Source organism: Tasmannia lanceolata, unplaced genomic scaffold (assembly GCF_043159265.1).
Source record: "Tasmannia lanceolata isolate RefF3 unplaced genomic scaffold, GAP_Taslan_0.1 ptg000006l, whole genome shotgun sequence".
NCBI lineage: Eukaryota > Viridiplantae > Streptophyta > Magnoliopsida > Canellales > Winteraceae > Tasmannia > Tasmannia lanceolata.
In genome coordinates, this window is record NW_027518683.1 from 2,008,616 (window position 1) to 2,036,211 (window position 27,596).

Consider the following 27,596-nt stretch of genomic DNA (forward strand, 5'->3'; position numbering starts at 1 on the left):
GATCTTTCTTTTTCTTATTTAGGGATAGATTTTCTTTTATATATAAGAGGTTGTAATATGCAAGTTTCAATCAATCAATGAAATAATATCAAAGACATTTTGTCTCTCTATCTCTCTCTTCTTCTCCCCTTTCCTAGTGGATCTAGGGTTTTTCTTCTTCCTAGTGGATTCTAGGACAATTATCGGATCGTATGCTTCGGGCACGATTCCATGTTTGATCCGCTGCATTAAATCCCAGATTGCCTAAAAAAACAAACAAAATTGATTTCGTCAACTAGCTTCTACTTGTCATGATAAATCTAATCATCAACTCAATGATATATGAGGTAAACCTTATCTGGCTATAACTCTCTAGGTTGTGGCATTTGCAAGGTGAACCCTGCTTAACCAATTGTTTAGATAGTGCCAATGTCACACAATTGGGCGTAATCACAAGTGCTTCATCTAAAAAATCATGCCTTTTTACGTTGGATATGTCCACTTGGTTAGTATTTAAACTTGTAATCTTCAAGGTTTACTACGGATGGTAGATGGATCATGCATCAAGAGTCTGCCACACGGTAAATATCCTGGTTAATTTTTGCGGTTATTTTTAGGGAAATGATACCAGCGCAATCATGCTCTAGTAATTGCATTGTCTTTTCCTTTTTAATTGGTTTGTAAGCAAGGTTTCAAATTTCGGTTTTGGCTATAATTTTGGGATTCACCGAAACCAAAATTTTGGTCGAAATTCGGTAGAAGTTATCGAAACAACATATTTTTCTCCTGAAATTTTGGCTGAAATTCGTAAAGAAATAAAATAATAATATTAGATTGAAATTTCAACCAAATTTTGGTACGTTTCTGGAATTTCGGTTTCGGAACGTTTCAATTTCGTTGTTGACCGAAATCCGAAATTTCTGTCGAAATTTAAAACCTTGTTTGTAAGAGCTTTTTGGGAACTGTAACAACCCTTGACAGCTCTTTAAATACTAAATTACAAGACGGGTCAGTGCAATTATCAAAACATGGGTGTGCTGATATATCAGTTCCTTATTTTTAACATTGACCGTTCATTTTGTATTCTCCGAGGCCCTGTTTGGATTCCATGATTTTTTTGGTAAAATTTGGAATGGAAAAATATTTCTAGAATTCCCTACTTTCAATTTTTATTTAGAGCTACCTCCAATTTTTTATGATATACATATAGATTAATCAAAATCATATTATTTCCTTTGATGAACAATATCAATGGACGTTATGCCAATCTCGTCTTGATGAACAATATCAATGGACACTATCACCGCATATGTGGCGCGGCAAGCCGGCACCTCATTTTTCACAGTTTTGCCTTTTTAGTTATAGCTAGATATGGAAAAAAAAGAGACCCGGAACCACGGCCCGTCCAAACTGGCCGGGCCGGCTGGACCTGCGGGTGTCCATAAAAATGCAAATGATCGAGATTTAATATGGTGTAAGTCCTTATTGTCCCGTATTTTTCAGAAAGTCATGTACCGACCACATCATAGGATTATCTAAACCGTCCATGTGATGGAACACAACGTAAATAGGTTGTGCCCCAAAATTCATTTCCATAGGATGATCGTAGCCCTCCGATCTATAGAGGTTTCCATAAATAATAATATGCAATTCCTCTATAGATCAGAGACCTTGGATCATCCTATGGAAATGATTTTTTGGGCACAACCTATTTACGTTATGGCCAATCACATGTACGGCTCGGATCATCCTATTATAGTGTGGGAATAAAAAATAAAAAAAGGGGTGACCCAAGGGTCTACCAGGCTCGTACGAGTGGGGTCCTGGTCACCAAATTGTGACCCGTAAAATTCCATGACCCGGCCCATACGCGTACATGTTGGGTAAAACCCAACCCGGCCCGGCCCACATGTTGGCCAGGTCAAGTTATAGCCGTTCCGTGTCATGTCATGTCGTTATGAGGCTCTAGATTGGAGTAGCGCACGTTAGCCAAAATACCACCCAGATGAAATGCCATTCAAACTTTCAAATTAATCCCTCTCTCTCTAACCATTCATCATCTCATTTCCCTTTCTAGGGTTTTACAAATCCCCCTTCTCTCTTTCTCTCTAATTAGGGTTTTGATTCTTGTTTGCATGTTCTTTTCGGGGAAATGGCACCGATCGAAGACCTCTTCATGCAGATTTTCGAGCGAAGGGATAGTATCGTGAATCAGCTGAAGCGGCAGCAAGATTTATACGATCAGTCCCTCGCTTCCTCACTCATTATAAACGAAATCCGCCCTCCTTCATGGCTCTGGAATGCAGGATCCATTGCCCCAAATCTCGATCCCAAAGGTATTCTTTTCTTTTCTTTTTTCTTTTGCTGCAATTTGATTTGAAAACTTTTTGGATCTGATTGAGAGACTAAAAGATTTTTTTTTTTTTACTTTCTCCTGTTTGATTTCTTCCTGTGTTGGTTCAAATTTGTCGAGGAAATGTTTGGATCTGATTTAGAGACTAAAAGATTTTGGCTTGTATGTAAAATTTCATTATTATTTTTTGTTACACTTACCGAGTTGTAGAAGAGAGCAAGGGAGATCTTTTAGGGTTTTTAGTGTCTTCTGATTTTTTCCCTTTTTTACTTCTTTTACGATGAGTAATTTATTCTACCTGACTTTGGGAATTTTTTGTATTTAGAATGATCATGAAAGGAACCCTAATTTATTGTCAGTACATAACCAATACTCTAGAAGTCCAAGGACTGGTGGAACGCGTTAGGCTAGGCCCTTAAACCACTTAGGATCGCAACATTGTTACCACGCTCCGCAACCCAAGTCCCAGGCATCCCACTCTTTGACCGCTTTCACCTAGTATTTCTATAGGTAGCCCTTTTCACAGGTCACCCCTTTCATGACTCGAATACGAGGCGGGCTCTTGGATCCATACTCACCGGAAACTTCCTACTTGGATGGGAGCTCGCTTCGGAAGCTAAGTTCTTCTCTCTTCCCAAATTTAGGGGAAACATGCTTCCCAAATACTTCCTACTCGTTTCCTTTTAATTAAAAATACCCTTTTATTTCGGTAATTATTTCTTCTTAAAAGAATATTTTCTCCTATTGATAATGCTAAAGGAGCGCAGTTAAAAAAAAATCATTTAAAACTTGAAAACGATCTTTAGTTTCAAATAAAAATGTGCATCTTTTTCCAAATACTTACACATTAAATGTACATGAATAAAACATGTGAAATTGTAAATTCCTAAAACTTGTGATTCTAATAAGTTGCAAAGTCTTCTTGTCAACTTGTAATCCTGACGTATTTTAACAATTCCTCCCTAACCTACTATAGTCCTAGTTTATTTATTTCGCGCTCACTTCCTATTAGGCTCATTACATGCTTCATGTTGACTTTCAATGACGCTTCCCACACATTTTCTCTTTACTTTCTTTAGAGCTTTTTGCCTCCCGCATTCTCTTTCTAATCCCCTCGCTTCACGCATCGCTTCTTGTACTTGTTTCCCACTCTCGCAAGCCACCGTAGTTGGATCTAATAGCAAATGTTAGGTACCTAACCAATGTTCCAAAAGGTCCTAGGACTGATGAGCCATGTTAGGATAGGCCCTTATACCACTCGGATCATAACATTTATCAACAATTTATTCAACAAGAAATTCTGGGATTGTTTCCGTTGTAAACTTGTGTCTTCATTTGTTTCTTCCGTCTCCAGTGACAGTTTCATTTTGCTATATCTCCATAAAGTAACGAAAATGTCTCTTCCTTTGCTTTTTAGCAACCAAACTTTGGATCTTGTTCCCCTTACGGTGACCCTTTATATGTGTTTTGGAAGTAAATGCTGGAAAAATTGCATCTCTTATTTTGTTTAGTAGTAGCAAATGTGTCAAATGTTGGTGCTCATTATGAAGTCTCTAGAAAATTATGACTGATATATCACTTTGTTTACTTTTCTTGCTCATTTTTTTCTCCTACACTTTGTTTATCATTCTTCTTGCACTTTAGAGGTTTCTCATCTAGTTATTTTCATGTTTATTTAAGCTCATGTTCCCAATGGAATAAATCATCTGGATCTTCAAGAATGCATAACCCAACTTGGGCATGGGGTTCACAATGGCCTGAGGTGTTAGTTTCATCTGCATTCTGAAACTAGGCAACATATCCATTGATAATATCTATTGATTATAAACATTAGAATCAATGCTCATAACTTCAGACTAAATTGATATTGACTTGGTCATATTTTTAATAAATTGGAGTTTAGACATGTTGTCCAGGGCTGGAAAAACATATTCAATTTTGCAAAGCCTTAGTTGTCCGATAATCTTTTCACCATTGAATTGAACATATTTATAGTCCAGGTGAATAGTTAGATGTACATGCTTAGCTCCATAAGCATGCCATGAAGCAAGTTTAGAACAGAAGCTAGAGATTTGATGTGATTGTCATTTCAAATTCCTTGATTTTAAGTAACTGTGTTGTTTTCCATGTTATTAATTGTGTAACTGATATCCACAACTGTCTAGACCTGTTTTGCTTTAGCTTTGCCATGACTATTTTGGTTTGTGTTTGGTTGATCTTCCTTGCCTGATTTTTCCTATTAAATTATACAATGGTTATTGGCTGTCTCATTGCAGAGTTGAAGAAAGAAGACCTTATTTCAGGCTTCTTATTCCCACCTCCGCGAGCTCCCGTTCCATCATCCTCTGGTTGCTGCACTCATTACAACAAACCAGTTTTCAAGGATGATAATAGGCAACTTTCTGATAGTTTGATTGTGGAAACTTGTGCTTCAAAGGGCTATTTTGATGCAGCTGACCGCCCAGTGGTGGCACCTAAGAGTGTTCTCAATGACAGTGAGCTTGGCCAGAGATGCACCGAAATTCTTGTGTTAGATTCTATTTCTGCTTCTCCTGCAGTTCAGATGGATGGAAAGATCTCGGAAATGTATTTTGAGCCAGATCAAGTCTCTGCTAGGTTCCAACGGTCCAGGACAAGGCAAAAGGCACTAGAGCATCGAAATAGTTTGAATGGGAAAAGAAGAAAACATGAACTCGAGGAATGCGTTGTCAATGAAAATTATACGGGTAGAGTTACGAGATCTCAAACTGCTCAGCGACAACCTAAGTATGTCCAAAAACCATTGAAACAAGAGAACTCGTCAGGCATCATCAATGAATATGGTGGTAGAGCTACTCGGTCTAGATCTGCTAAACCCTTAAACTTTGTTGGAGGAGATGAACTTCGAAATGTAGCTGATTCTCAAACGACTATACTGCTAGAGTATGATGTAAATAAAGTTTTTCTTTCTTCTAATGATGTCAATAATGTTGTTCACCTTCAAACTTGTGCTGCTGGAATTGGAGGGACTGAGCTGGTTTTAAATGTTCCAGGTGCTGTGAGTTCTTTTCATTCTGGATTGAACATGGTAGATACTAACTGTCAATTGGGGTCAGAATTTGTTGTCTCAAGTTCTCCTGCCATTAACTCCTTTGTAGAACCAAAGCAACTTGTTTTCGATGACATAGAAGAATGTAGTTTGAACCATAGTCCTGCTTTGGGAGAAGAAAAGCAGGAGAGCTCATTGATAGTTAAAGCTGTGTTGGAACCTGCTCAATCATCAAATGGAGAAACTATGTTTAAAGATTTCAAGGAGAAAAATGATTTTTCTGCAGATGAGCTGCTGGAGGAGGACACCCTGCAAACACCAGAATTTGTGAACAGAGAACAAGAACCTAGGACTGCAAATGAATTGGTTGAGAAATGTTTGCACCAGGACTTGGATGACTTGGAAGGATGCAGTTTGAACTTGACCTTTAGTCCTTCTTTGGGAAAGGAGAAACGGTATAGCTCATTGGAGCTGGGAACCGTTGCCAAATTGGAATCTTCTCAATCATTAAAGGAAGAAAAGTGGGATAGTTTTTTAGAGTTGGGTGCTGGTATCAAGATGGAACCTGCTCAATCTTCAAAGAGAAAATCTCCTTTTGATGATATCCGAGAGAAACATGATCTTTCCACGGATGATATGCAGCAGGAGAAGAAAGTTTTGCTGAGAGCTGGATTTTTTTACGGAGAAGAGGAAACTTTCAAGGTTTTAAACAAAACCCTATCTGAGGAAAGACTTGAATTAGAGGAGGCTGTAGAACCTGAACAAGTTTTTCGCATTACATCATATATTTGCAAACCATCAAATTTATCTCCTCCATCTTCAGAGAACAGAACATCTGAAAATTGTGGAGATGCTTTTTCTGATACATTCCCATTAAGCAACAGTAAGTCAAACGATATACAAGTCCCTAGAGATCATCTATATACCTCGCAAGAAGTTAGTGGAAAGATTTCATTGGCAGACCAACTGCAAGCCAATTTTGATTTGCCTGAAGTAGTTATGAATCCAGAAATAGTTAGTTTTGCTGTTGAGAAATGTATTGGGGAGCTTGATGGTGGATCTGCTAAGATAATTCGAGACGATTATCAAGTTGCATATGGTGCAAAAAATGGTACTATGAAATCAACAAGCTCTGATTTCAATGATGGCGTGTCTTTTCCTTCCTCCAGAAAATCTGAAATATTGAAAGCCCTAGAAACTGCATGTTATGATGATGGGAAAGATCCAGTTCATGGAAGTCTTCACAGGCAGACAATAACACGAAAAGCTAATCCAATTTGCAGTGCTGGGAAAGAAGGTCCGTACTTCTTAAGAAGCCATGATAAGGATCTTGGGTCTTCTAAATCAAATGTTTCTCACAATGCAATGAACTCCCTGCGGTTGACAATAACTAGTAGTAATGCATGTGGAATGTCATGGCCTATGCGTAATAGGAGAAAGACTGAGGGCAGATTAGATAATGTCTTCAATACTTCCCCAAGATTAAGGCAAGGTAAGCCATTGTTGCGGCTTCATGAATTGATAGTTGACCAGTCAAATGCAGACATTGAGAGTCCTGGGTCAGAGATGGATAAGAAACGTCATAAGACGAAGGGATCTGTACTGTCACCAAAGTTACAATTATCATGCTCAACTTCACAAATCAATGAGGTAATGATGAACCATTATTGTAGATTATTACAGAATCCAAGTTTATGTGGAATATTGTTTGATAATTGATACACTTGCATAGAAGACCATAAAGATGTTGAATAGAAGGGTGTATAGCCTTTTTGATAATGAGCATCACCTAGTGTAAGAAAAGAAGAAAAGGATTATATTACTCACCTTTTAAATTTGATTTAAATTTCTCACAAGGGACTTTATGGTCAGACTCTTCTGACTGGAAAAAGTGGAACCCTTACAGGTGTCATACATTGGTATCCTTCCACAAAGCTTCGAAACAGATGGTGTCATATTGGTGGATTCCTCTGTATGATTAAGATTTATCCTTCTTTCCCCACTCAGACCAGTCTGACCATACATTGCCTGTTTCTTTTTTCCTGTTGTCCTACATCTAACTGTCTCTTAATGTAACTAGGCTATGATTATTGGAAGTGATTTTCTTTGCCTTTAAACACGAGGGCTGCCTTATATGCACAAAGCTTCTGATTTGAGTAGATTATTTCTCTGAATTTTGAAAGCTACTTAGGTGCTGGTTCTATGGCTTATGGTTTTACTTGACAGGACGATTCGGAGTTAGATGGGAAAGATCAAGGTTGGATGATCCCGATGGAACTTAAACCCACACAAGTAGAGTCTTCTCTTGATTTTGGCATGAGTAGACAGGCAGATGGAAATTCCCAGGGTTGCTTAAAGGATATAGGGGAAACAGCAGAGCCTAATATTATTGTTCTCAATGTTAAAAAGCACCGTGCCTCAGATGATGGGATACATTTTATACCTGTTGGGGGTGAATTACCAGCTGAGAGTCCAACATTTTCAGCTTCTACTGAAGGGACTATAGCGGGGGGGAATTCTCATCGTGGAGAGCATGGTTTATGTTCATATTATTCAGGTGGGTCCTCACATCATGAGGTTCTAGATTTCATTGATGCCGAGGAATCCATGCCCGAGTTTGAGGGGTTCAGTATCGGAGTGCCTCCAAAGAATATATTACCATCAGCTGTGGGTGGTGAAATCACCTTTGATGGTTTAAAGTTTTCAAGTATAACAAAAGAGCAGGTTCATGGTCTTGAGCAGCTGGGCAGATCTAGTAGTCTACTTACGCCTCTACCTCACTCTTCTACAAAGTATAAAATACACACAACACCAGATGTTTACCCCTCTTTACCTAATGGACTTATGGAGCACATTGATTTGAGAAGTCGTCTTCTCTTTAATGGTTCCGATGATACTCAATTAAAGGAGCAGGTAGATGGCAAGCTTACGGATATTTACTCCAATTTTGGTATGGAAGTTGATGGTTCTTTGCAGGGACACTCCTATTCTGATTGCATGCCCTCTTCTAGTTTTCAGTTTGGGTGGGATGCTGGAAGACCTTATACCCCTACAGTTGTAAAGCACTGTCATCGAATAATTTCAAAGTCTACTGGTGCCATTTCAGGTAAACATGACAGGCTGAACGCAGAGCTTACTTGTTTCCGAATTGATGAGGATTCATGCACTAATGAAGAAAATGGGGATCTAGATGAGGTAATGGAACCATTGCACGAAAGAATTGGCTCAAGAAAGAAAAATATCTCAAATAGCACAGTAACACATGTTGATGTCACTTCTGGAAAGTTTCAAGACAGAGATAGTTTAGATTCTGTGAATACAGAATTGAACTTGGTTGGGACACAAATATGTGTCAAGAAGAAGCCTGGAAATGGCTATGGCAATGGTAAAAAATATAACAACAGGGATAAGGAGAACCAGAATCCTTCCTTGGTTGGAAATTCTGTAATAACTGCCGCTGAAGCTCCTCATAACAGGTTCAGCAGATCAAAACTTTCAGGGAAAGCTAGTGAAAATAAAAGAAGCCAAACTTTCTCCCAGAAGGGGTGTAAATTCAACAATATTGTTTCGAACATTTCATCTTTTATCCCATTTGTTCAGCAAAAACAACAGTCATCTACAGTTTTGACAGGTGATTACTTTATACTGTTTGAGAACTACTTTTCTGCTTCATGAAAATCCTTTTACTTATTGTGCATGATAATAAGAAAATCTAACTGGACACAAAGTCATGCATGTGTGTGTTTGGGCATGTGCGCACATACTTATTTATGTCTGTAATCATCTGAGGGGAGCATATATTTTTGTTGTATATTTATTCGCCTAGATATTCGAAAGAGAGACCCCTTCTATATTAATTTTTTGTGGAGGCAACTTGAATCATTTAAAAGACCAATATTTTTTTTTGTAGAATTAGGTTTCTAAGGTTCTATTTTCAATTGTGAAGGTTTTTCCGTGAGATGATTTTTTTTCTTTGAACAGATGCACATATTTTGGGCTTTTTTAAAATCTTCTTAATCTGTTTCAAGTTTCAATACAATGCTATTAAAAGTTTTGTTTTTTGAAAAATTGATTTTAGTCATAGTTGATTATCTGATAATTCCTGAACGTATAGTCTTGCAACATGCTTCAATCGTGAAGTTTGTTTTAATTTGAGTTCTCTTTTGGAGGAAAGGTAATTTAATAGTTGTTTTATACTTCTCATGTTATATAGGGAAGAGAGACATTAAAGTGAGAGCTCTGGAAGCTGCTGAGGCTGTAAAACGTCTTGAAGAGAAAAGAGAGAATGAGCGTAAAATGAGGAAAGAAGCAGCTAAGATTGAGCGAGCAAAATTGGAGCAGGAAAACATTAGACAATTAGAATTGAAGCAAAAGAAGAAAGAGGAGGAAAGGAAGAAGAAAGAAGCTGATATGGCAACCAGGAAAAGGCAGAGAGAAGAAGATGAAAGGAAGGAGAAGGAAAGAAAACGAAGATGTAATGAAGAAGCAAGAAGGCAGCAAAGAGGACATGATGAAAAATTACGGGCCGAGAAAGTGGAGAAAGAGCTTCGTCGCAAAGCTATGGTAAGATCATTTTCTGAAAAGGGAAAGTTTTTGAGGCACTGATTATCTTTATTTTACTGTAGAATTAAATATGGTTATATCTACTCTAGGATGAGGAGGGAAAGAAAAAAGGATTGGCAGAGGAGACCAAAAAGAAACAAAAAGCAGAAAATGAAAGGGAAGGAGTTGGGTGTAGAACAAGAACTACTGATGTCACAGCAGGAGATCCCAGATGTTCAAGTAATATTTGTGAAGATACTGAGATTTATACGGAGCCAAACTTTTGTGGAAAGGTGACAGATCGCTGCTCATGTTAATTTATATATTATCTAGCAGTATTTATTTATGTGCTTGCAACTTTTTTCCTCGCACATGCGTGTGATGACCAGTGTGCATAGCCTTATATTTTATAATAGTAACCCAGTCCCCGATGTGGATCTTATTGGTTGTAGGATGCTGTTGAGAGTGAGAGTGTTATGTCTTTAAATTTTATAAATTGTGTTCTCTTTCTTTTTTTAGTGGTTTAGTGGCTGAATTTGTTATGTTTATCATAGTTCTTGAGCTTGGTTTGGTTGAAAACATGAGCATAATTTAATGAGTCTAGTTTTGTCAAAGATGCACTTGCATTTTTTTGTTTTTCTCAATTTCAGAACAAGGGTTGAAGAACTTTATTGATATTCTTTTTTGTAGGTAATGAACAATTCAGTCAATAGACATAAAGAGAATGAAGATGGTATCTCGGTCATTGAAGTAAGCCAAGAAGTAGAGTCATATGAAATTTCTCCTTACCAAGGCTCGGATGATGAAGAGGAAGAAGAGGATGACATAGCAGAGAGGAAATTTATCCCTTTATGGGCTAGGTACATTTCAAAAACTCCAAATTAAAATATGCTCTAACAAGCATCTGGTAGATGATATATCTTTTTAGTAGGAATCCATATATCATCTACATCAGCCGTTCACATATCCTTAGTCATTGACACTACATCTACAACTGATTCTTTCTTTTATTGAGTTAAATTATTTTACTAAAGAATTAATTTTAATCATTCTTTCCTCCAGAGAAAAATGTTTGGCTCGATATTTATATTCCCTTCAACATGTAGACCCAACCAAAGTTTTTCCTCGAGAAAGATGTTGCAGTTTAAGTGAAGGTAATCCTCTCGAATCCTCCTAAAACATTGCTTCTTTAGTAACCATAGAATTGAAGAACAATCCTTTCTCTTTGTAGTTCTATTGCCTCGGTAGCAACAACACCCTTCATAGGTGGATGATTTTGGTGCACATAGCAAAAGTGGTAGAATGGCTGAATGATGTCTTAACTTGGACAGAAGAGCATTGTAACATCATAGTGTCGTTGTACATAAAAGGTAATTTCTTTGCTCATTTTGGTCTAATTCCCAGTTTTTTGTTCTTTTAACACCTTTATTATAAAGAATTTAGCCAAGAATTCTTAATTTGTTTTCCTAAAAATTATTTGGTAGCAGGTTTACTCGGATGAAAACTTCTTTGGGTTTTTTTTGTTAGCTATGCAATCTCCTACCTTGTTTTCTCTAGAGTTACTGGGATGTGTTGGACAAGGTCTCTTCCCATTTCTTCCAACAATGGGTAAAACAGAATCAATAGATGAATCAACTGTATCATAAGTGGGATAAAAGAATTAGGAGTGAAGGAGAGTTCATATGCGAGTGTGATAAAAGAATTAGATTTTGGTGGTTCACTTGTCAGTTCACATCCCAATTCCACCTTTTCTGCTCATAAGCGGGGATTCTTGTCCTCTAGATTTTCTGTCGAGTCTCTTAACTTGAGAATGGGAATGGGGCAGGACTCTCCTCAATGCTTCGAAAAAATGTGATACATCTCAAGGAATGTGACACCCATGAGAATATACCATTTTTTAGTGATGGGATGGATATGCTACTATCCTTTAAGATTGAAAATAACTAACAAGTCCTTGTAACATAGCTTATATCAGAAAATAAAATGTTGAATATGTTGTACAATGCTGTGATCCTTGTGGTTATTCTCTAGTCATCAATATGCTTTGGTACCATGTAAGAAGAATGGATGTAAAAAGTGAGTAGAAGAAGAAAAAGGAGAAGGGTATTTGTAGGGTTTGGACTTAGGAGTGCTCTCCCTATTACTCCCAAAAGAGGTATCAACATTTTTTGTTTATCCTTTTTCTTTTTGTATTTCGGAATCCAAATGGTTTTACAAAAGTGAGCATAGGGTGTTTTTGAGGGTTTGTAATAGATTATAATCGGAGTTTGTGCTGCTTGAGGAGGATCCAGGAACTCAATGGTTTAGAGAATTCTATAAAATCATAAAGACCATTCTTTTTTGCTAGTAGATTATTGTTGTGAGCTATTGTTCGGCTTCTTCTTGTGTGTGTGTGTGTTTTATAGCCTTGTTTGTTTCTTATTCTATCACTTTGATCTAAATTTAGGCGTAGAGTGCCGAGTTTGGCGCAACGACAATCTTCCAACGTTCTCAATTCAACTACTTATATCCTTTGGAAAAGGAGAGAAAAATCTTACTAATGCAAAAGGAGATAAAAAAGAATGATTGCAAATCCTTCAAAATAGGAGTGGAAGCATTGGAGACCCTTCCAAAGGACAAGAAATTCCAAAGCAGCTTGTTAACTAAATACGCATGATGGTCCATTGTGAGGCCCTTTGTAAGAATATCTGCAATTTGATCTTGATTTTCTCCATAATAAAATTGCAGTATATTTGATCTCAGCATGGAAGATGCCAGAGTCTGATACTATTCTCAAATCAACATCTCAGAACTTTGGTATAGTAGAGGAAATTATTACTGATCCAAAATGAGAGCAGAAAAAGGGTAGCAAAACATTGCAAATCTGAGTAATTGGAGGATGTCGGCCTATCCCTGAAAAGAATACTGAGATATGAAGAGCATTGATTAAATACTTATTCTACATGATTTCCAAGGCTTGTTGCAGCACATCATTTACAGTGCTGAAGAACACTCCTTAAGTGAGTCTCTTCTCCCACTATAAATGATAAAAGAGAACCTAATCAAATCAATGTCTTACTCTAAAATGGGAAAAAACTTTAAGAGCTGATGGTTTGAACAAGGAAATATAACTATGCCCTTTATCCCCACATTATTGATCCAGATTCTCCAATTTACATCATCTTATGCTGAAGATTTTTGGTGGCATGGCATTGTTCACCCATCTCAGGGCCCAACTGCTGAACGGTTCAGATCCGTGATGGACCCACTTGAACTTGTCTCTAGTAATTTAAACTCCCCAGCTGTCTTTTCTTTTGTAGTTGGCTCTTGAGAGGTTTTTGGGAAATGTAATAAGCTTTTGACAGCTCTTTAGATACTAAAAGACAAGATGGGTTTGCAAAAATTTGAAAATAGGGAAAATGACCAAATGAAAGGGCGTTCCATTGACTATGACATTTGAAGAGGGGAGACTTGGAAATAGCCAATATACAGTGATGGTGACTGGTTTGCATGAGTTTAGGACAAAAATACCCTCATTTTTAAAATACCGTCACCTCTCTCTCTCTCTCTCTCTCTCTCTCTCATGGGATGATCCCAACCATCAATTAGAGGGCCACAATTCCTCTATCTTTCTCTCTCATGGGATGATCCCAACAGTCCATTAGAGGGCCACAATGCCTCTCTCTCTCTCTCTCTCTCTCTCTCTCTCTCTCTCTCTCTCTCGTGGGATGATCCCAACCGTCCATTAGAGGGCCCCAATGCCCCCTCTCTCTGTCTCTCTCATGGGATGATCCCAACCGTCCATTAAAGGGCCACAATGTCCCCTCTCTCTCATGGGATGATCCCAACCATCAATTAGAGGGCCACAATTCCTCTCTCTTTCTCTCTCATGGGATGATCCCAACAGTCCATTAGAGGGCCACAATGCCCCCTCTCTCTCGTGGGATGATCCCAACCGTCCATTAAAGGGCCCCAATGCCCCCCTGTCTCTCTCATGGGATGATCCCAACCGTCCATTAAAGGGCCACAATGCCCCCTCTCTCTCATGGGATGATCCCAACCGTCTATTAGAGGGCCACAATGCCCCTCTCTCTCATGGGATGATCCCAACCGTCCATTAGAAGGCCACAATGCCCTCTTTCTCTCATGGGATGATCCCAACCGTCCATTAGAGGGTCACAATGCCCCGCAGGTTTGTGCACCTCTCTCCGGTATCCTCTAAACCACTGCTTACACTGTATAAACAACTTATAAACACTCTAAACAACTATTTACCCTGTATAAACCACTTGTAAATACTCTAAACCACTGCTTACCCCTATATAAACCAGTGCTTACACCGTATAAACAACGTATAAACACTCTAAACCACTGTTTACCCTATACGAACCACTTGTAAAAACTCTAAACCACTGCTTACCCCTATATAAACCACTTACAAACACTATAAACCATTGCTTATACTGTATAAACAACTTATAAACACTCTAAACCACTGTTAAGCCTATATAAACCACTTATAAACACTATAAACCATTGTTAGGCTTATATAAACAACTTATAAACACTCTAAACCGCTGCTAGGCTTACATGAACCACTTATAAGCACTCTAACCCAGTGCTTAAACTGTATAAACAACTTATAAACACTTTAAACAACTGTTTACCCTATATAAATCACTTGTAAATACTCTAAACTACTGCTTACCCCTATATAAACCACTGCTTATACTGTATAAACAACTTATAAACACTCTAAACCACTGTTAAGCCTATATAAACCAGTTATAAACAATCTAAACTACTGTTAGGTTTATATAAACAACTCATAAACACTCTAAACCATTGTTTACCATATATTATACACTTATAAATCCTCTAAACCACTGCTACGATTATATAAAATACTTATGAACGCTGTAAACCACTGTTTACCCTGTATAAACCATGTATAAACACTCTAAACCACTGATAAGCCTATATAAACCACTTATAAACACTCTAAACCACTGATAGGCTTAGATAAACCACTGTTTACCCTATATAAATGAGTTGTAAACACTTTAAACCACTGATAAGCCTATATAAACCACTTATAAACACTATAAACAACTTCTTACCCTTTATAAACCATGTATAAACACTATAAACCACTGATAAACCTATATAAACCACTTATAAACACTCTAAATCACTGATACGCTTATATAAACCACTGTTTACCCTATATAAACCAATTGTAAACACTCTAAACCACTGAGAAACCTATATAAACCACTTATAAACACTATAAACTACTTCTTACCCTGTATAAACCATGTATAAACACTCTAAACCACTAATAAGCCAATATAAACCACTTATAAACACTCTAAACCACTGATAGTCTTAGATAAACCACTGTTTACCCTATATAAACGAGTTGTAAACACTCTAAACCACTGATAAGCCTATATAAACCACTTATAAACACTATAAACTACTTCTTACCCTGTATAAACCATGTATAAACACTCTAAACCACTGATAAGCCTATAAAAACCACTTATAAACACTCTAAATCACTGATAGGCTTATATAAACCACTGTTTACCCTATATAAATCAGTTGTAAACACTCTAAACCACTGATAAGCCTGTATAAACCACTTATAAATACTATAAACTACTGCTCACCCTGTATAAATCACTAATAAACACTTTAAACCATTGTTAATCCTTATAAACCAATTATAAACACTCTAAACCACTGGTAAGCCTTAATAAACCATTACTTAGGATTATAAACCACTACTGAGGATTCTTAACCAAAGAAGCTATATAAACCACTTATAAACACCCACTTCAATAGTGGTTTATCATAGTGAAATAGTAGTTTAACTTAAGAAATTAGTGGTTTACAGTAAAATAACAATGATTATAAAGTGGAAAACAGTAGTTTAACATGGAAAACTTTCATTCAAGTTTATAAACATGTCTTATAATTGAAAGAGAAGGGAGAGGGCTAGAAATACACACATTTCCATTGAATGGAGGCTTTGTGCAATGGAATGGTGGTTTCTAGTGAAGATTTTTGCAATTTCGGAATCTAATAACGTTTTTTTGCAATAGTTGTTGTAAATGGAGGCGTTTTCCAATGCAATGAAGGGTTAGGGAGGCTTTGACATCTAAAAATGAGGTTTTCAACAATAGAATGGAGCTTTTGGCATCTAACAATGGAGGTTTTTGGGTTTTTCATACGTACGTAGGTGCAGGGGCGGAACCAGGAATTTACACCCGGGGGGGCCGGACTAGTTGTAAAAAAAAAAATTTTGCAGGTAGGGTTTCGTCCAACCAAAAAGGAAGCTTTCTACAGGATTTTTTTTAACACAGGGAGATGGGGAATTGATATTTTCACCCCTTGGGATTTTTTTTAACATAGGGAGATGGGGAAAGTGGGAAACAATTGATTTTTTTAATGATTTTGCAAATCTTTGGGGGGGCCGTGGCCCCCCCAAAGCTATACGTAGTTCCGCCCCTGCGTAGGTGGGAGGAAGAAGAAGAAGAGAGAGAAATGTGGGTTTTGGGATTTGTATTCTAAATGTAATCATTTCAAAAAGGTGATTTGATAGGGAGGAGGAGAGAGAGAGAGAGAGAGAGAGAGAGAATCAAGGGCATTTTAGTCATATGCACTCTTGATTGGTGATTTACAAAACACCCCTCTTCAAATGTCATAGACAGTAGAAACCCCTTCTATTTGGTCATTTTCCCTTGAAAATATGGTTGCGCTGATATCATTTCCATCAAAAGAAAGATAAAGAAAAAGGAAGCAAGCAACGCACCATTCCCATTACAAAGAGTTCTTTTTTGAGTGCTTTGTGAAGACAGCACCAAAAGATGATTTTCCGATCAGGCAGCATCTATCGCATGAGGTGTGTATTTTCCATGTACTAATGTCTGAAAGTTGTGAATTTTATGTCGTCTCATCTACAAATTTAGGGACCCTCTAAGGAACGATCTGGATCATGCTAACATCGTTTGGGTGGGCCCAAATCACACTTTTTGTGAGCTTCTCATAAGCAACTCACATCACAAGTTTTTGCGAATGATGTAAAAGCTCTGATTATGAGAAAATCACAAGAAGCTTCACTTTGAGGACTTTTTTTTTTCCCGTACTCTGCCTACAGGCATGGTTTTAAATTTCGACCGAAATCGAAATTTCAGATTTCGGTGGAGACCGACACTGAAATCACACTTACCCGAAACGGTATTTTATTTCGGCCAAAATTTCGGAATTTTGGTCTCAAATTAGGAATTTCGGGCGAAATTTCGTTTTTCCTGAAATTTCACCCAAAAAACCTGTGTTTTTTTTTAATTATTTTAATATTTTACCAAAATTTCGCTAAACTTGGCCGAAATTTTATATCAAATAAAATACTGTTTTCTTTGTTTCGTCGGATTTCGGCCGAAATTTCATTTTCCGGGGGTCTGAAACCGGTATCCAAACCAAAATTTAAAAGTTTGCCTACAGGTCACTTATTGAATGGTTGAAATCATAACCACACAACTGTACCTACCAAATGAAGATCATTCAAACGTCAAGTGGGTAGGCCGAAATCAAGCTTACTGATTGAAACAAAGGAGAGAAGATACCAAGAAGTGTCTTTTTCACTTTAGTGTACCGACTTCAGAGATCAAGCGGAACTTTAATAATTGAGAGCACCTCTATACTTTAGTAACGAGTGGCCGAGTGGGCAACTTTTTTTACGTGACGTGTCATTTTCTTATTGGATGAATCATCAGATAAATGATAAGGTGTCCAGGAGAGAGAGAGGTGCTTTCAGACAATCAAGAATGAAGAAGAAGAGGAAGAAGAAGATTTGTGTAAGAAGTTTATGCCTGGACAAGGGAGGGGCTATTCACAAAAGATCCATGAGCTTTCTTTGTAATTTAGCGTGCTTTACCATCAAAGTGAGAGTTTAAAAAAGAGTGTAAAGAAAGTGGCTTGGAATTTGGTTTGGATGTACAAGGCACCCAAGTATTATCATTACTTTACTTCAGCTTTCATTTTAAAGATAAGAATGATCGTCTTAGACGATGTATGGAAGAACATGAAGATATCTGTATATCAACGAACACCCTTTCAATCGGAATGGAAGAAAGTTGAAGATGGTGCTATAATTTGGTGCCTTGCATTTGAGCTGGTAAGAATTAGCCTCTCTTTTAATTATAATGATTAATCGTATTGTATCTATATTTATTTCTTGTATTGAAGTAACTATTTAATTTATATAAATTGGGCAATGACATGACAGTTGATTGAAGAAGGCTTTGTAGAAGAAAGGAAAAGAAGCCAAGCCAGGAGGTTGTAGAGATGCTCTCCGCAGTAAGATGGTACTAGCACCTTTTTTTATAACCAAACAATGATCCATGATCATGTTTCTTGTATTATAATCTCTATCAAGAGAACAAAGATTTTGTATCTTACATGGGCGTGTATATTCATGCAAATACATTGACTCAAAAAAGTGTAATGGACCCATGTATTTGGATGATCTAAACCATTCGTTTGGTGATTCCCATCATGGATAGGCGAGCACTAACAGTCTTCTCCTTAGGATGATCCTATCCCTTTCATAATGAAAAGTAGTGGTCCTAATGTTACCTGAAGGATGTTGTGTTTTGAGCAATGTAACAAGAAGAAGAAGAAAAGATTGATTCTCTCTCTGGCTCATGTTCTCTTTTGTTGATCAAGTGAAGATTATAGTTTAAATAGAGAACTAATATCCGCACTACCATACTTCGATAATGACACTACTCGCTTTGTTTCGTGGCTGTAATAATACCCACCTTGCTGGCAGAAAAGGGTGAAACAAAGGAGTATCTGATTTGTTGATCTGAACAGCAGCCATATGGCCACCCAAATACCTTTTATAAACTGGGTATGTATAAAAGGTACGATGCAGTAACCACCAACCCAAACCCGGACCATTCGAACCAACGGGCATTGTTAACATATCTCAACCGTCCGGCCGATCCATGGGTTCTGGATAGAGAATTAAGAAAATAGAGTGAGCACCAATCGACCTTCAACTTTTATCATTGGAATGCATATAAATGTCTCGTACTGTGATTCAGCTATCATATTATGTCATCCTTAGGTTTCGGTCCCACAAGGTCGTAGCTCAATGGTCGAGGCTTTGTTTCTTAACCTTGAGATCACTGGTTCAATCCCAGCTTACCTACCAAAAAAAATTTATTGGTCCCATGGGGTAAAAGATTTGAATTCTTTTTTTTTGAAAAGGGCAACAGATATATATATATATATATATATATATGTAAAAACAGAACCGAGGTGGTCCTGAAGGAACAAAGATAATACAAAGATAGCAGTACAATAATTCAAGGAGGTAGATAGTCAAAGCACTCAAACGCGGCCCGAAAGACTCCTTTCCAAAAGATTTGAATTCTAATAACCATTAAATTATGAACATGTAACCAAAATCACGAGATCCACCCTTAAACTGGTTTTTGTTTAGGAGAATGTTGTTCTAGATTAATTTCTATATGCAGCACATCCTTATACTTTTAAAAACTATAGTTGGGTCCACAATATTCAATGTTCCAAACCATTCATAAGTTGTGCCCCAACATAAATAGGTTGTGCCCCAAAAATAATCTCCTTTAGATGTTCTAACCCTATGATCTCTAGAGAGAGAACCTGGGTTAGGATCATCCTCTAGAGAAAATTTCCAAGGCACGACCCATTCGCATTGGAGCCCAACAAATGAATAATTTAGATCATTGAATAATATATGAGCACCGTGTTTTTAAAGAAAAATATCTAGGGAAACGATATATTCTCTCCCTTTTCTTCCCTGCTGCTCCCTTTATGAGTTTTTTTGGTGGGTAAGCTGGGATCAAAGTTCGAACCTGTGACCTCAAGGTTGGGAAACCAAGCCTCAACCATTGATTGAGCTACAGGCCCAACCACTGTATTTATTAGTTATGACGTGTCTTTTTACACTGCAAGGGACTGGCCCGGGGAAGAAGAGGGAGTAAATATGTCACTTCCCAATGCGTATGTACTAGAAGATTGGCGTGGCCCCACCCATGACCCACCCACATGGATGTAAACATGAAATTACACCAAGAACACCTCGTCTGAACATTTCTAATTATTCGATTATAGAACTTGTATTTGTTTAGTTTTAAAGGCAATGGAAGATGCTAAAGGGGTGAATTTCTCCTCAAGCAGTGAACTAATTAATTAATATTAGGACCGTTTGGTTGCCGGAAATTTTTTGGTTCTTGGGATTTTTGTGGAACAAAAAACTTTCTGGGAGATTGGAGGGAAAAAAAACTCCCCGGAAACATCCCGGTAAAATAAAAATCCCATGTTTGGTTGACCGGACTATGGTGGGGAAGAAAAAAAACTTTGTTTGGTTGCTTGAATTGTTGGGAAGAAAAAAATTCTTCTGAAAGCTTATTTTTGGCTCCTAAGAGTTTTTATTTTTCCTTCTAGGGTTTCATGCTGAATTATTTTGGGCCCACCAGCCAAACGATCCCAAGAATCAAAAAAATTCCGGCAATCAAACATTTCTTACCATTCACTTTTAAGAACATGAATGTGGACCCATTATCCATTTTTCATAATCATCTAGCATTGATTAGATGGATTAGATGATCTTATAATTAATTTTTCTAACCATGTCAAAAATGGTTTGAATCTCAATAATATCATGTGGGCGGGCCCAGTTAAGGGTTCTCACGACAATAAAGACATGCTCATGTCAGGATTGTGCCAAACAGCTCTCTCAAAACTGCAATGTGTACATAAAAAAGTCATTAACAATACGCGCGACAGAGAGGGTGTTAGGAAGCTCCCTGACACGATTCTGTGTTCTTAACAGTTCTCAGTGTTCTCATTCTTCTACAATGAACTAGTTCTCAGAAAAACTCGTCAAAATATCGTGGAATGCTCGTGTCTTGCGAGATATATCCAAAACCCTTCCAACCGTTAAAAAACCCCAATTTTCAAACGCCCCACGCTTATTTTCTAACCGTTAAAATCCCGATTCACAGAAGCCCTTATCCTAATTTTCTTTCTTTCTTTCCTCGTCTTGAAATTTCCCAACTTTTTAACCTCGCTTCTTGAAATTTTCCGCCATGAATTCCCACCAAATTCCTCTCTTCTTCGTCAATCTCCCCCTACCATTCTAAATCTTAACTCAATTTTCCCAATTCTTGAAAATCTTGCTAACTTCAACCATGAATTGCCCACCAAGAACGATTCTTTTTTCCTCTTTCTTGCTCTTCTCATTTCTAGGGTTTTTCCCAGAAACAAAATCAGAGAACGTGAGCTTTTATTTTCCCAGCTTCAACCTCCGAAACTTCACTCTCTTAGGCGATTCCTATCTCCGAAACGGTACCATTGGCCTCACAAGAGAACTCTCAGTCCCCTCATCGAGCTCCGGTACCGTTATCTACAACTCCCCTGTTACCTTTCTTTCTCCCAAAACCAATGCCTCTGCCTCTTTTTCAACTAAATTCTCTTTCTCTATCATCACATTTAACCCTAATAACTCATTTGGCGATGGTTTAACGTTTTTCATCTCGCCCGATGATCAGTTGCAGGGGAGCGCTGGGGCTTATTTGGGTCTTGTAAACGCGTCAAATCCCACCAAGAACAAGATTATTGCAGTTGAATTTGACACCCGTTTTGACACCCAATTTGAAGACCCAAATTCGAATCATGTTGGTCTGGATATTGACAGTGTTAAGTCGATCAAGACCTCTGATCTTAGCCTAATGGGGATCGATTTGAAGAGCGGGAATCTGATCACGACGTGGATTGATTACAAGAATGATCAAAAGAAATTGATGGTCTGGTTGAGTTACTCAAGTTTTAGGCCTGAGAGGCCTATCTTGACTGTGAAAAAAGACCTCTCTAAGCATTTTAAGGAGTTTATGTATCTGGGTTTTTCGGGGGCGACTGAGGGGAGCACCGAGCTTCACGTGATTGAGGAATGGAGCTTTCGGACTTTCGGTTTTCCTTCATCAAATTCTTCCTATAATGTCTCTGATACATCATGGAGTGTTATTCCGGTAATTCCTGTATTTCCTGTTTCAAAATCTAGGCACAAATCGCATAAAAAGCTTGTTTTAGGCCTTGGAATCACTGGTCCAGTCGTCTTTTTTGTAATGATCATTGCTTTTAGTTGGTATTCTACTAAGAAATGGAAGGAGATCAGAACCAATATGAGCTTTCAACAAGAGATATTGAAATGCCCAAGAAAATTCAGTTATAGGGAGCTAAGAACCGCCACAAAAGGGTTCCATTCCAGTCAAATTGTTGGCCATGGAGCATTTGGGACGGTTTACAAAGCCGAGCTTCCTGATTCAGACATTATGTTTGCTGTGAAAAGATCGAAACGTACCCATCAAAGTAAAAATGAATTTCTTGCCGAACTGACCATAATTGCTTCTATAAGACATAAAAATCTGCTCCAGCTCCAAGGTTGGTGTACCGAAAAGGGTGAATTACTGCTTGTTTACGAGTTCATGACAAATGGGAGCCTCGATAAGGTCCTTTATGGAGAATCCAAAGATGGGACTACACTAAGATGGGATCAGAGATACAAAATTGCAGTTGGGATCGCCTCAGTTCTGATGTATTTACATCAAGATTGTGAACAGCAAGTGATTCACAGAGACATCAAGACAAGTAATATTATGTTGGATGGGAATTTCAATCCGAAATTAGGGGATTTCGGCTTGGCAAGACTAATGGATCACGGCAAGAGCCCTGTCTCAACTCTAATGGCGGGGACGATGGGTTACATCGCACCTGAGTATGTGCAGTATGGAAAAGCAACTGAAAAAACAGATGTGTTCAGTTATGGGATTGTAACACTTGAGGTCGGTTGTGGAAGGAGGCCTATAGATGGTCATGGTGAGCAGAGGATCAATTTGGTTGATTGGGTATGGGGACTCTATTCAGAAGGCAAGCTCATTGAAGCTGCGGATTCGAGGTTGAATGGGGAGTTCGAAAAAGAGGAGATGAGGAGATTGTTGCTTGTTGGTATGAGTTGCGCAAATCCAAATTGCACAGAAAGGCCTTCCATGAGAAGAGTTATGCAGATTCTTAATAATGAGGCAGAGCCTATGATCCTGCCGAGACAGAAGCCAAGTCTCACGTTTTCTAACAGCTTGCCTTTGAGCCTGCATGATATTGTTTCTGGTTCTGAAGAAAGTTCAATATCCAGCCCCTTGTATGAGCTTAAAATCAATTGAGGTAGCAATTTGTTTCTTATTCAGAATAGATCAAATTGCTTGGTTAGGTAATTGATATTTTGAGGATGCTTGCTGTTATGATTTATTGGTATATCAAACTTACAATGATTTTCCTTAAAAAAGTTATGAAAATCTATTTGTCATGTAGTTTTTGTGGTTAGTGTATTTAAGCTAATTATCAAATGCTATAATGGTTAGATTCTAATTTATATTATCTTTGATTAAGGTTAAGCATTGGTATTACTCTTTGTAGCTGTAAGTAAAATTTGTCACCTGAAAATGCTTGATTTTTTTTATCACTATTCAACGGGCCACATTAGATCAAAGTGTAGTTCCAAAATGTTGTTTCATATCAAAGAATATGAATTCTGTCACTCTTCTCTGTTTTATTGTGCTCCTGAACCTGCATTAGTAGTACTAAAAAACACATTTTATATTCTGCAGGCCATTTGATTAAGGCTATTTGATGTTGTTGCTATAATATCTGGTTTAATTGTATAAGACTACATTGTTTGAATTATTCATGCAGGTTAGTCTACTAGGAATCCACCAAAAATAGAAAACTTGCTAGAGAACTGAACAATCACACAAAAAATCAATAAATCTTCACAAACAATTTAGAGGAGAGAATGACTAAATTTGATTAATACCAAATCAATTTAGTGTAACATCTAAAACCTTCCAAAGGGAAAACTCGTCATTATTCTTTAACCTCTTGAGAAGTACATTAAAACTTCATCTGTAATTCTATATATAGGTCAAAAACACCTTAAATCCCTATATTAATCCTAATAATAGGCCCTTAGATCGACATAAATAAAGCGTAATTTCTTTTTTTGGTAGCATCCCAAAATAAAAATAGAAAGTGTACTACATGTTGCTCTCCAAGAAACTCCAAAATCCAACTTCTAAAACTATAGAACATCTAAAATTTGACTCTCTACTAAATAAAATTAGTATTCACATTTTTTTCATTGGATCTATAAAAACCTACTTATATTTACTCAAAAAATAAATAAGAGTTATTAAACCATAAATCATAAGGACCTAAACTGTTAATTTTTTATGAGTAGGGGTCACTATTAACTTTTTCATACGATCACTCAAAATCTACTAAAATTTTATCTAGGCCACATTATTGACATCATCATGATGTTTCACTCACCTTTGGCCTACTTTTGATCTTGGTCAATTCTCTTCTTCTCTCAAAGCATCTTTCTGGAAATATGGTTTTGTTCATGAACTTTGCTGGCATCCCTTATGGTTTAAAAACACGGTGACTAGTTCGAGACACTAAGTTTGATTAAGTGAAGTCACAACACATGTCTTAGAGAAGATTCAATTCTAATTCAACCTCAGGAGAGACCGATGGATTTGCAGTTTGATTTAACTATCAAGAGTAAATACAAAGATTCTTACATGAGGCATAATCATGTATATGCTACATAAGATCATCGGTATAAAAGAGGAATGATCAACCTCATAACATGTCCTAACCGTGATCAAATTGTGGGGAGGGAAACCACCCGGTAGGATGGTGTGCACAAGCAGCTCATGTTTCAACTGGCCCAAGTTCTGATCGCCTTCGGGTCAGAACTTGACACACGGATGAATCAGTAAATATTATTCCTAATAATATTCAAAGTAGGAAAGATAATTTAGTATATGCTCGTGCTAACATATCCAACAGCATCTATACTATAGTGTTTAATTAACTGTAAATAGCTCCTAGCTTCTCTGGGTCATGTCCTCCACAAGCCTGAGTCATGACAAGGACTTGAGTCAGACTTATCAAGGTCCATAACCAACTCTGAAGTTTAGTTAGTCCAGTTTTCAAACCTTACATTAGTATCTTTAATTATTACCTACTTTTCAATGTTCATGGAAACACTCGAACCCTATCACTGTGTTTATAAATCAATAACTGTTCTTAGACTGCTAAAATGAGCCGATGGTTCCGGTATCATATTTTCTAGTACTAATGTTTTCAATTTGTTAGCTTATCAACTACCCAAAATCATATTTCTTACAATCTAGTTGCTGTGGATTCTGGTACTTTTGGTCAAAGCAATTTGGGCATGCTTGTGCACTAAGTTCTATCATGTAACAATTAATAACAACTTAAGATATGTATGCCCATCAAAATCTGCTTCGCTTTGCTTAAGTAATTTGGTGAAGTTTGGATTCTAACCATTTGACCACAAGATTTCGTGGGTCTCAAGTCAAAACTATACTGGCTTATGCAAGAGTGACAAAGGTCTCTTAAACTTGTCGAACTGTTCTGGGATTTGCTCTGAATTTGTATCAAGAAACTTTCTTGAGTAATCTGACGTGTTTAATTTTTATGCAGCAGACTGTTCAGCAGAAGGTTTTTGAGATCAAGCACAGTAAAAATATTCAATTCACACAAACCTTGGAAGCCAAGAAGATTACTGATGATTCTCTTGGGGTGAATTTCCATGGCATGTTACTTGTAACATTTTGTATATCTACTGAATGTCCTTACTGGCTTTTCTCAGTCTATACTGTAAGGAATCCATTCGTTTCATCATATATTTGTTGTAGTCTATGATTGAAATAAACTGTAACATAGGAGAGAAGAGATGTTTTTTCTTTGTATCCGTTCTTCCATTCATTTGATGTATAACATGTAAATCCTCTGTATTCATTTGATGTATCGCTATGCAAACTGTAGTAATCTGTCAGGTTATGCATTTTTTTTCTATTTTTTGCCACAGCTGACATGCAGCGAATTTTTGTGTGTTTTTAGAGTTTTCAGAACAGCTAAAGTCCGATTTTCCCCATTTCCAGTACTAATTTCCATAGAGTTTCTCTCTATTGAAGCAACACCAACTATTTCTGTGTGGAACAGGAGGAATGCTTCTAGTCATATTTTTAGTGACATTGACAATTTGATCCTATGATTTAACAGAGCACAAGAGAACCAATAAATTCATCAGATATTGCAAAGGGTTGATTTAATTTATCTGTCTGTGGAGTGAGAGTGACACAATTCGTTTCAGTTCTCTAAACAAGGCCTAAAATCTATAGCCCTGCTTTGTGATGATGCAGAGATGAAAAAAATTAGACATGTGACCTGTGTAGAAAACCACGTCACCAATCTTGCCATCTCCTTCTGATCACCAACTCAGAAGGAGATGGCAAGATTGTGTGTACAACACAGACAAATTATTTTTCACAAAACGTTTACTTAAAATGTACATATTGCTCTTACACGCTATATTAGAATGCTAACTACATAATTATGTATACATTAGATGATTAGATGGCATGACATAAAAATCAGTCTGTTCAGAGATTTCTCACCATTCCATCATAGAACTTCAATGTGGACCATAGTTTATCTGTTCTTAACCTTCCATTTACAAGTTATTAATCAAACTGTAGGGATCATCCTGTCAGTTTGATTTTCTGGTTATGGAAACTCCAAGCTACCTGCCAATAAAAGCGCCTAGATCAAGATTATATCATATGGATGAGCCTAAGGGCTTCTCGTGAACTTCTCAGATTAAAGCTTGTTATAGTCCCATTCAGCTTGCTCATTGTAAGGGAAATCTGGGGTTGAAAGGAAAAGATAAAGAAAACAATCATCAGGTTCAGTTACTCTAGCGACAGAAAGAAGAATTAAGATCACCCACTTCAATGAATCAAGAAGTAAAGATAGAAAAGGGATTTGTGAGACAATTGTGAATTCAATCGATCATGTGGGTTTTCTTCTTGTTCAAAGATCAACAGATAATAAATGAATTTTTAAGTTTCCTGGGAGCAGGCAGACTTCGAGTTCTTCCATGGATTGTGTGTGTGTGTGTGTGTGTGTGTGAGAGAGAGAGAGAGAGAGAGAGAGAGAGAGAGAGATCCTTGTAAGTTCTTCTATCGGCGATGGGTGGGTTGAACTGTTTGAATCACTATGATTTACCAATAGGAATCTATTCTTTCCAGGAGGTGGTAATAAGGCCTTCAACGGGAACTAATAGAGTACAGACTTGGCATTCTGTTCTATCTGGCTGATGTAGATAGAAAGGAAATCCTCTTGATCATTGGGGAATTTTCAAATTCCGGAGTATGGTCCAGGGACATCCAGCGTTGATCTTGTACTTAGTGCAAAAATGTCTTTTGGGCTCTACGACGCAATAAAATAGGGAATCTAAATTCAACCACCGTCTTCACAATTTCAAAAGGGAAATGTTATCAGCACTACTTGACCCATAGTTGGCCAGTAAGATCCTTGTCGAATGATCTTTTTAGCGAGCATCTGGCTGTTGACATGGCCTCCACAAAGCCCCGAGTGGAGCTCACGAATGGCGTGCTCATTTGATTTGCCTTACAAACAACGGAGGTTTGTATTTGATTGTGAGTGATCCAGCAGGATAGGGGAACGTCGAATGCTGGAGCAAGAACTAGCATTCAGGTCGATCTATTA

At 37.5% G+C, this 27,596-nt stretch overlaps 1 protein-coding gene and 1 pseudogene across 7 annotated transcripts; both read left to right on the top strand.

The window, feature by feature from the left end:
* The first annotated feature begins 1,957 nt into the window (after window positions 1-1,957).
* Window positions 1,958-18,593, top strand: LOC143879227 (uncharacterized). Of its 5 annotated transcripts, XR_013251172.1 has the most exons (10): window positions 1,958-2,315; window positions 4,609-7,010; window positions 7,587-8,991; window positions 9,574-9,923; window positions 10,013-10,195; window positions 10,593-10,762; window positions 10,965-11,056; window positions 11,134-11,272; window positions 17,663-18,063; window positions 18,175-18,593. XR_013251172.1 is itself a non-coding variant. In XM_077381485.1 (8 exons), exons 1-8 carry the CDS (start codon window positions 2,132-2,134, stop codon window positions 11,148-11,150), a joined length of 4,803 nt encoding a protein of 1,600 aa, XP_077237600.1. In that variant the 5' UTR covers window positions 1,958-2,131; the 3' UTR covers window positions 11,151-11,359. The 5 variants fall into 5 exon arrangements, 1 of the variants encoding a protein (XP_077237600.1); XR_013251173.1 differs by lacking the exons at window positions 17,663-18,063; window positions 18,175-18,593 and adding an exon at window positions 12,349-12,643; XR_013251174.1 differs by lacking the exons at window positions 17,663-18,063; window positions 18,175-18,593 and adding an exon at window positions 11,390-12,267.
* A 2,062-nt stretch (window positions 18,594-20,655) lies between these two features.
* On the top strand, window positions 20,656-25,880 carry LOC143879228 (putative L-type lectin-domain containing receptor kinase S.7 pseudogene; annotated as a pseudogene). Of its 2 annotated transcripts, none has more exons than XR_013251177.1 (2): window positions 20,656-23,156; window positions 25,506-25,880. The product of XR_013251177.1 is annotated as a putative L-type lectin-domain containing receptor kinase S.7 pseudogene, transcript variant X2 (transcript). The 2 variants fall into 2 exon arrangements; XR_013251176.1 differs by having other exon boundaries at window positions 20,657-23,156; window positions 25,509-25,880.
* Window positions 25,881-27,596: the final 1,716 nt, after the last annotated feature.

Excerpts from the sequence above, each read along its gene's own strand:
- LOC143879227 (XM_077381485.1), top strand. The coding sequence starts at position 2,132 with ATGGCACCGATCGAAGACCTCTTCATGCAGATTTTCGAGCGAAGGGAT. Across the intron at positions 2,316-4,608 it reads CCCAAATCTCGATCCCAAAG|AGTTGAAGAAAGAAGACCTT; the intron begins GTATTCTTTTCT and ends GTCTCATTGCAG. Across the intron at positions 9,924-10,012 it reads AGCTTCGTCGCAAAGCTATG|GATGAGGAGGGAAAGAAAAA; the intron begins GTAAGATCATTT and ends TATCTACTCTAG.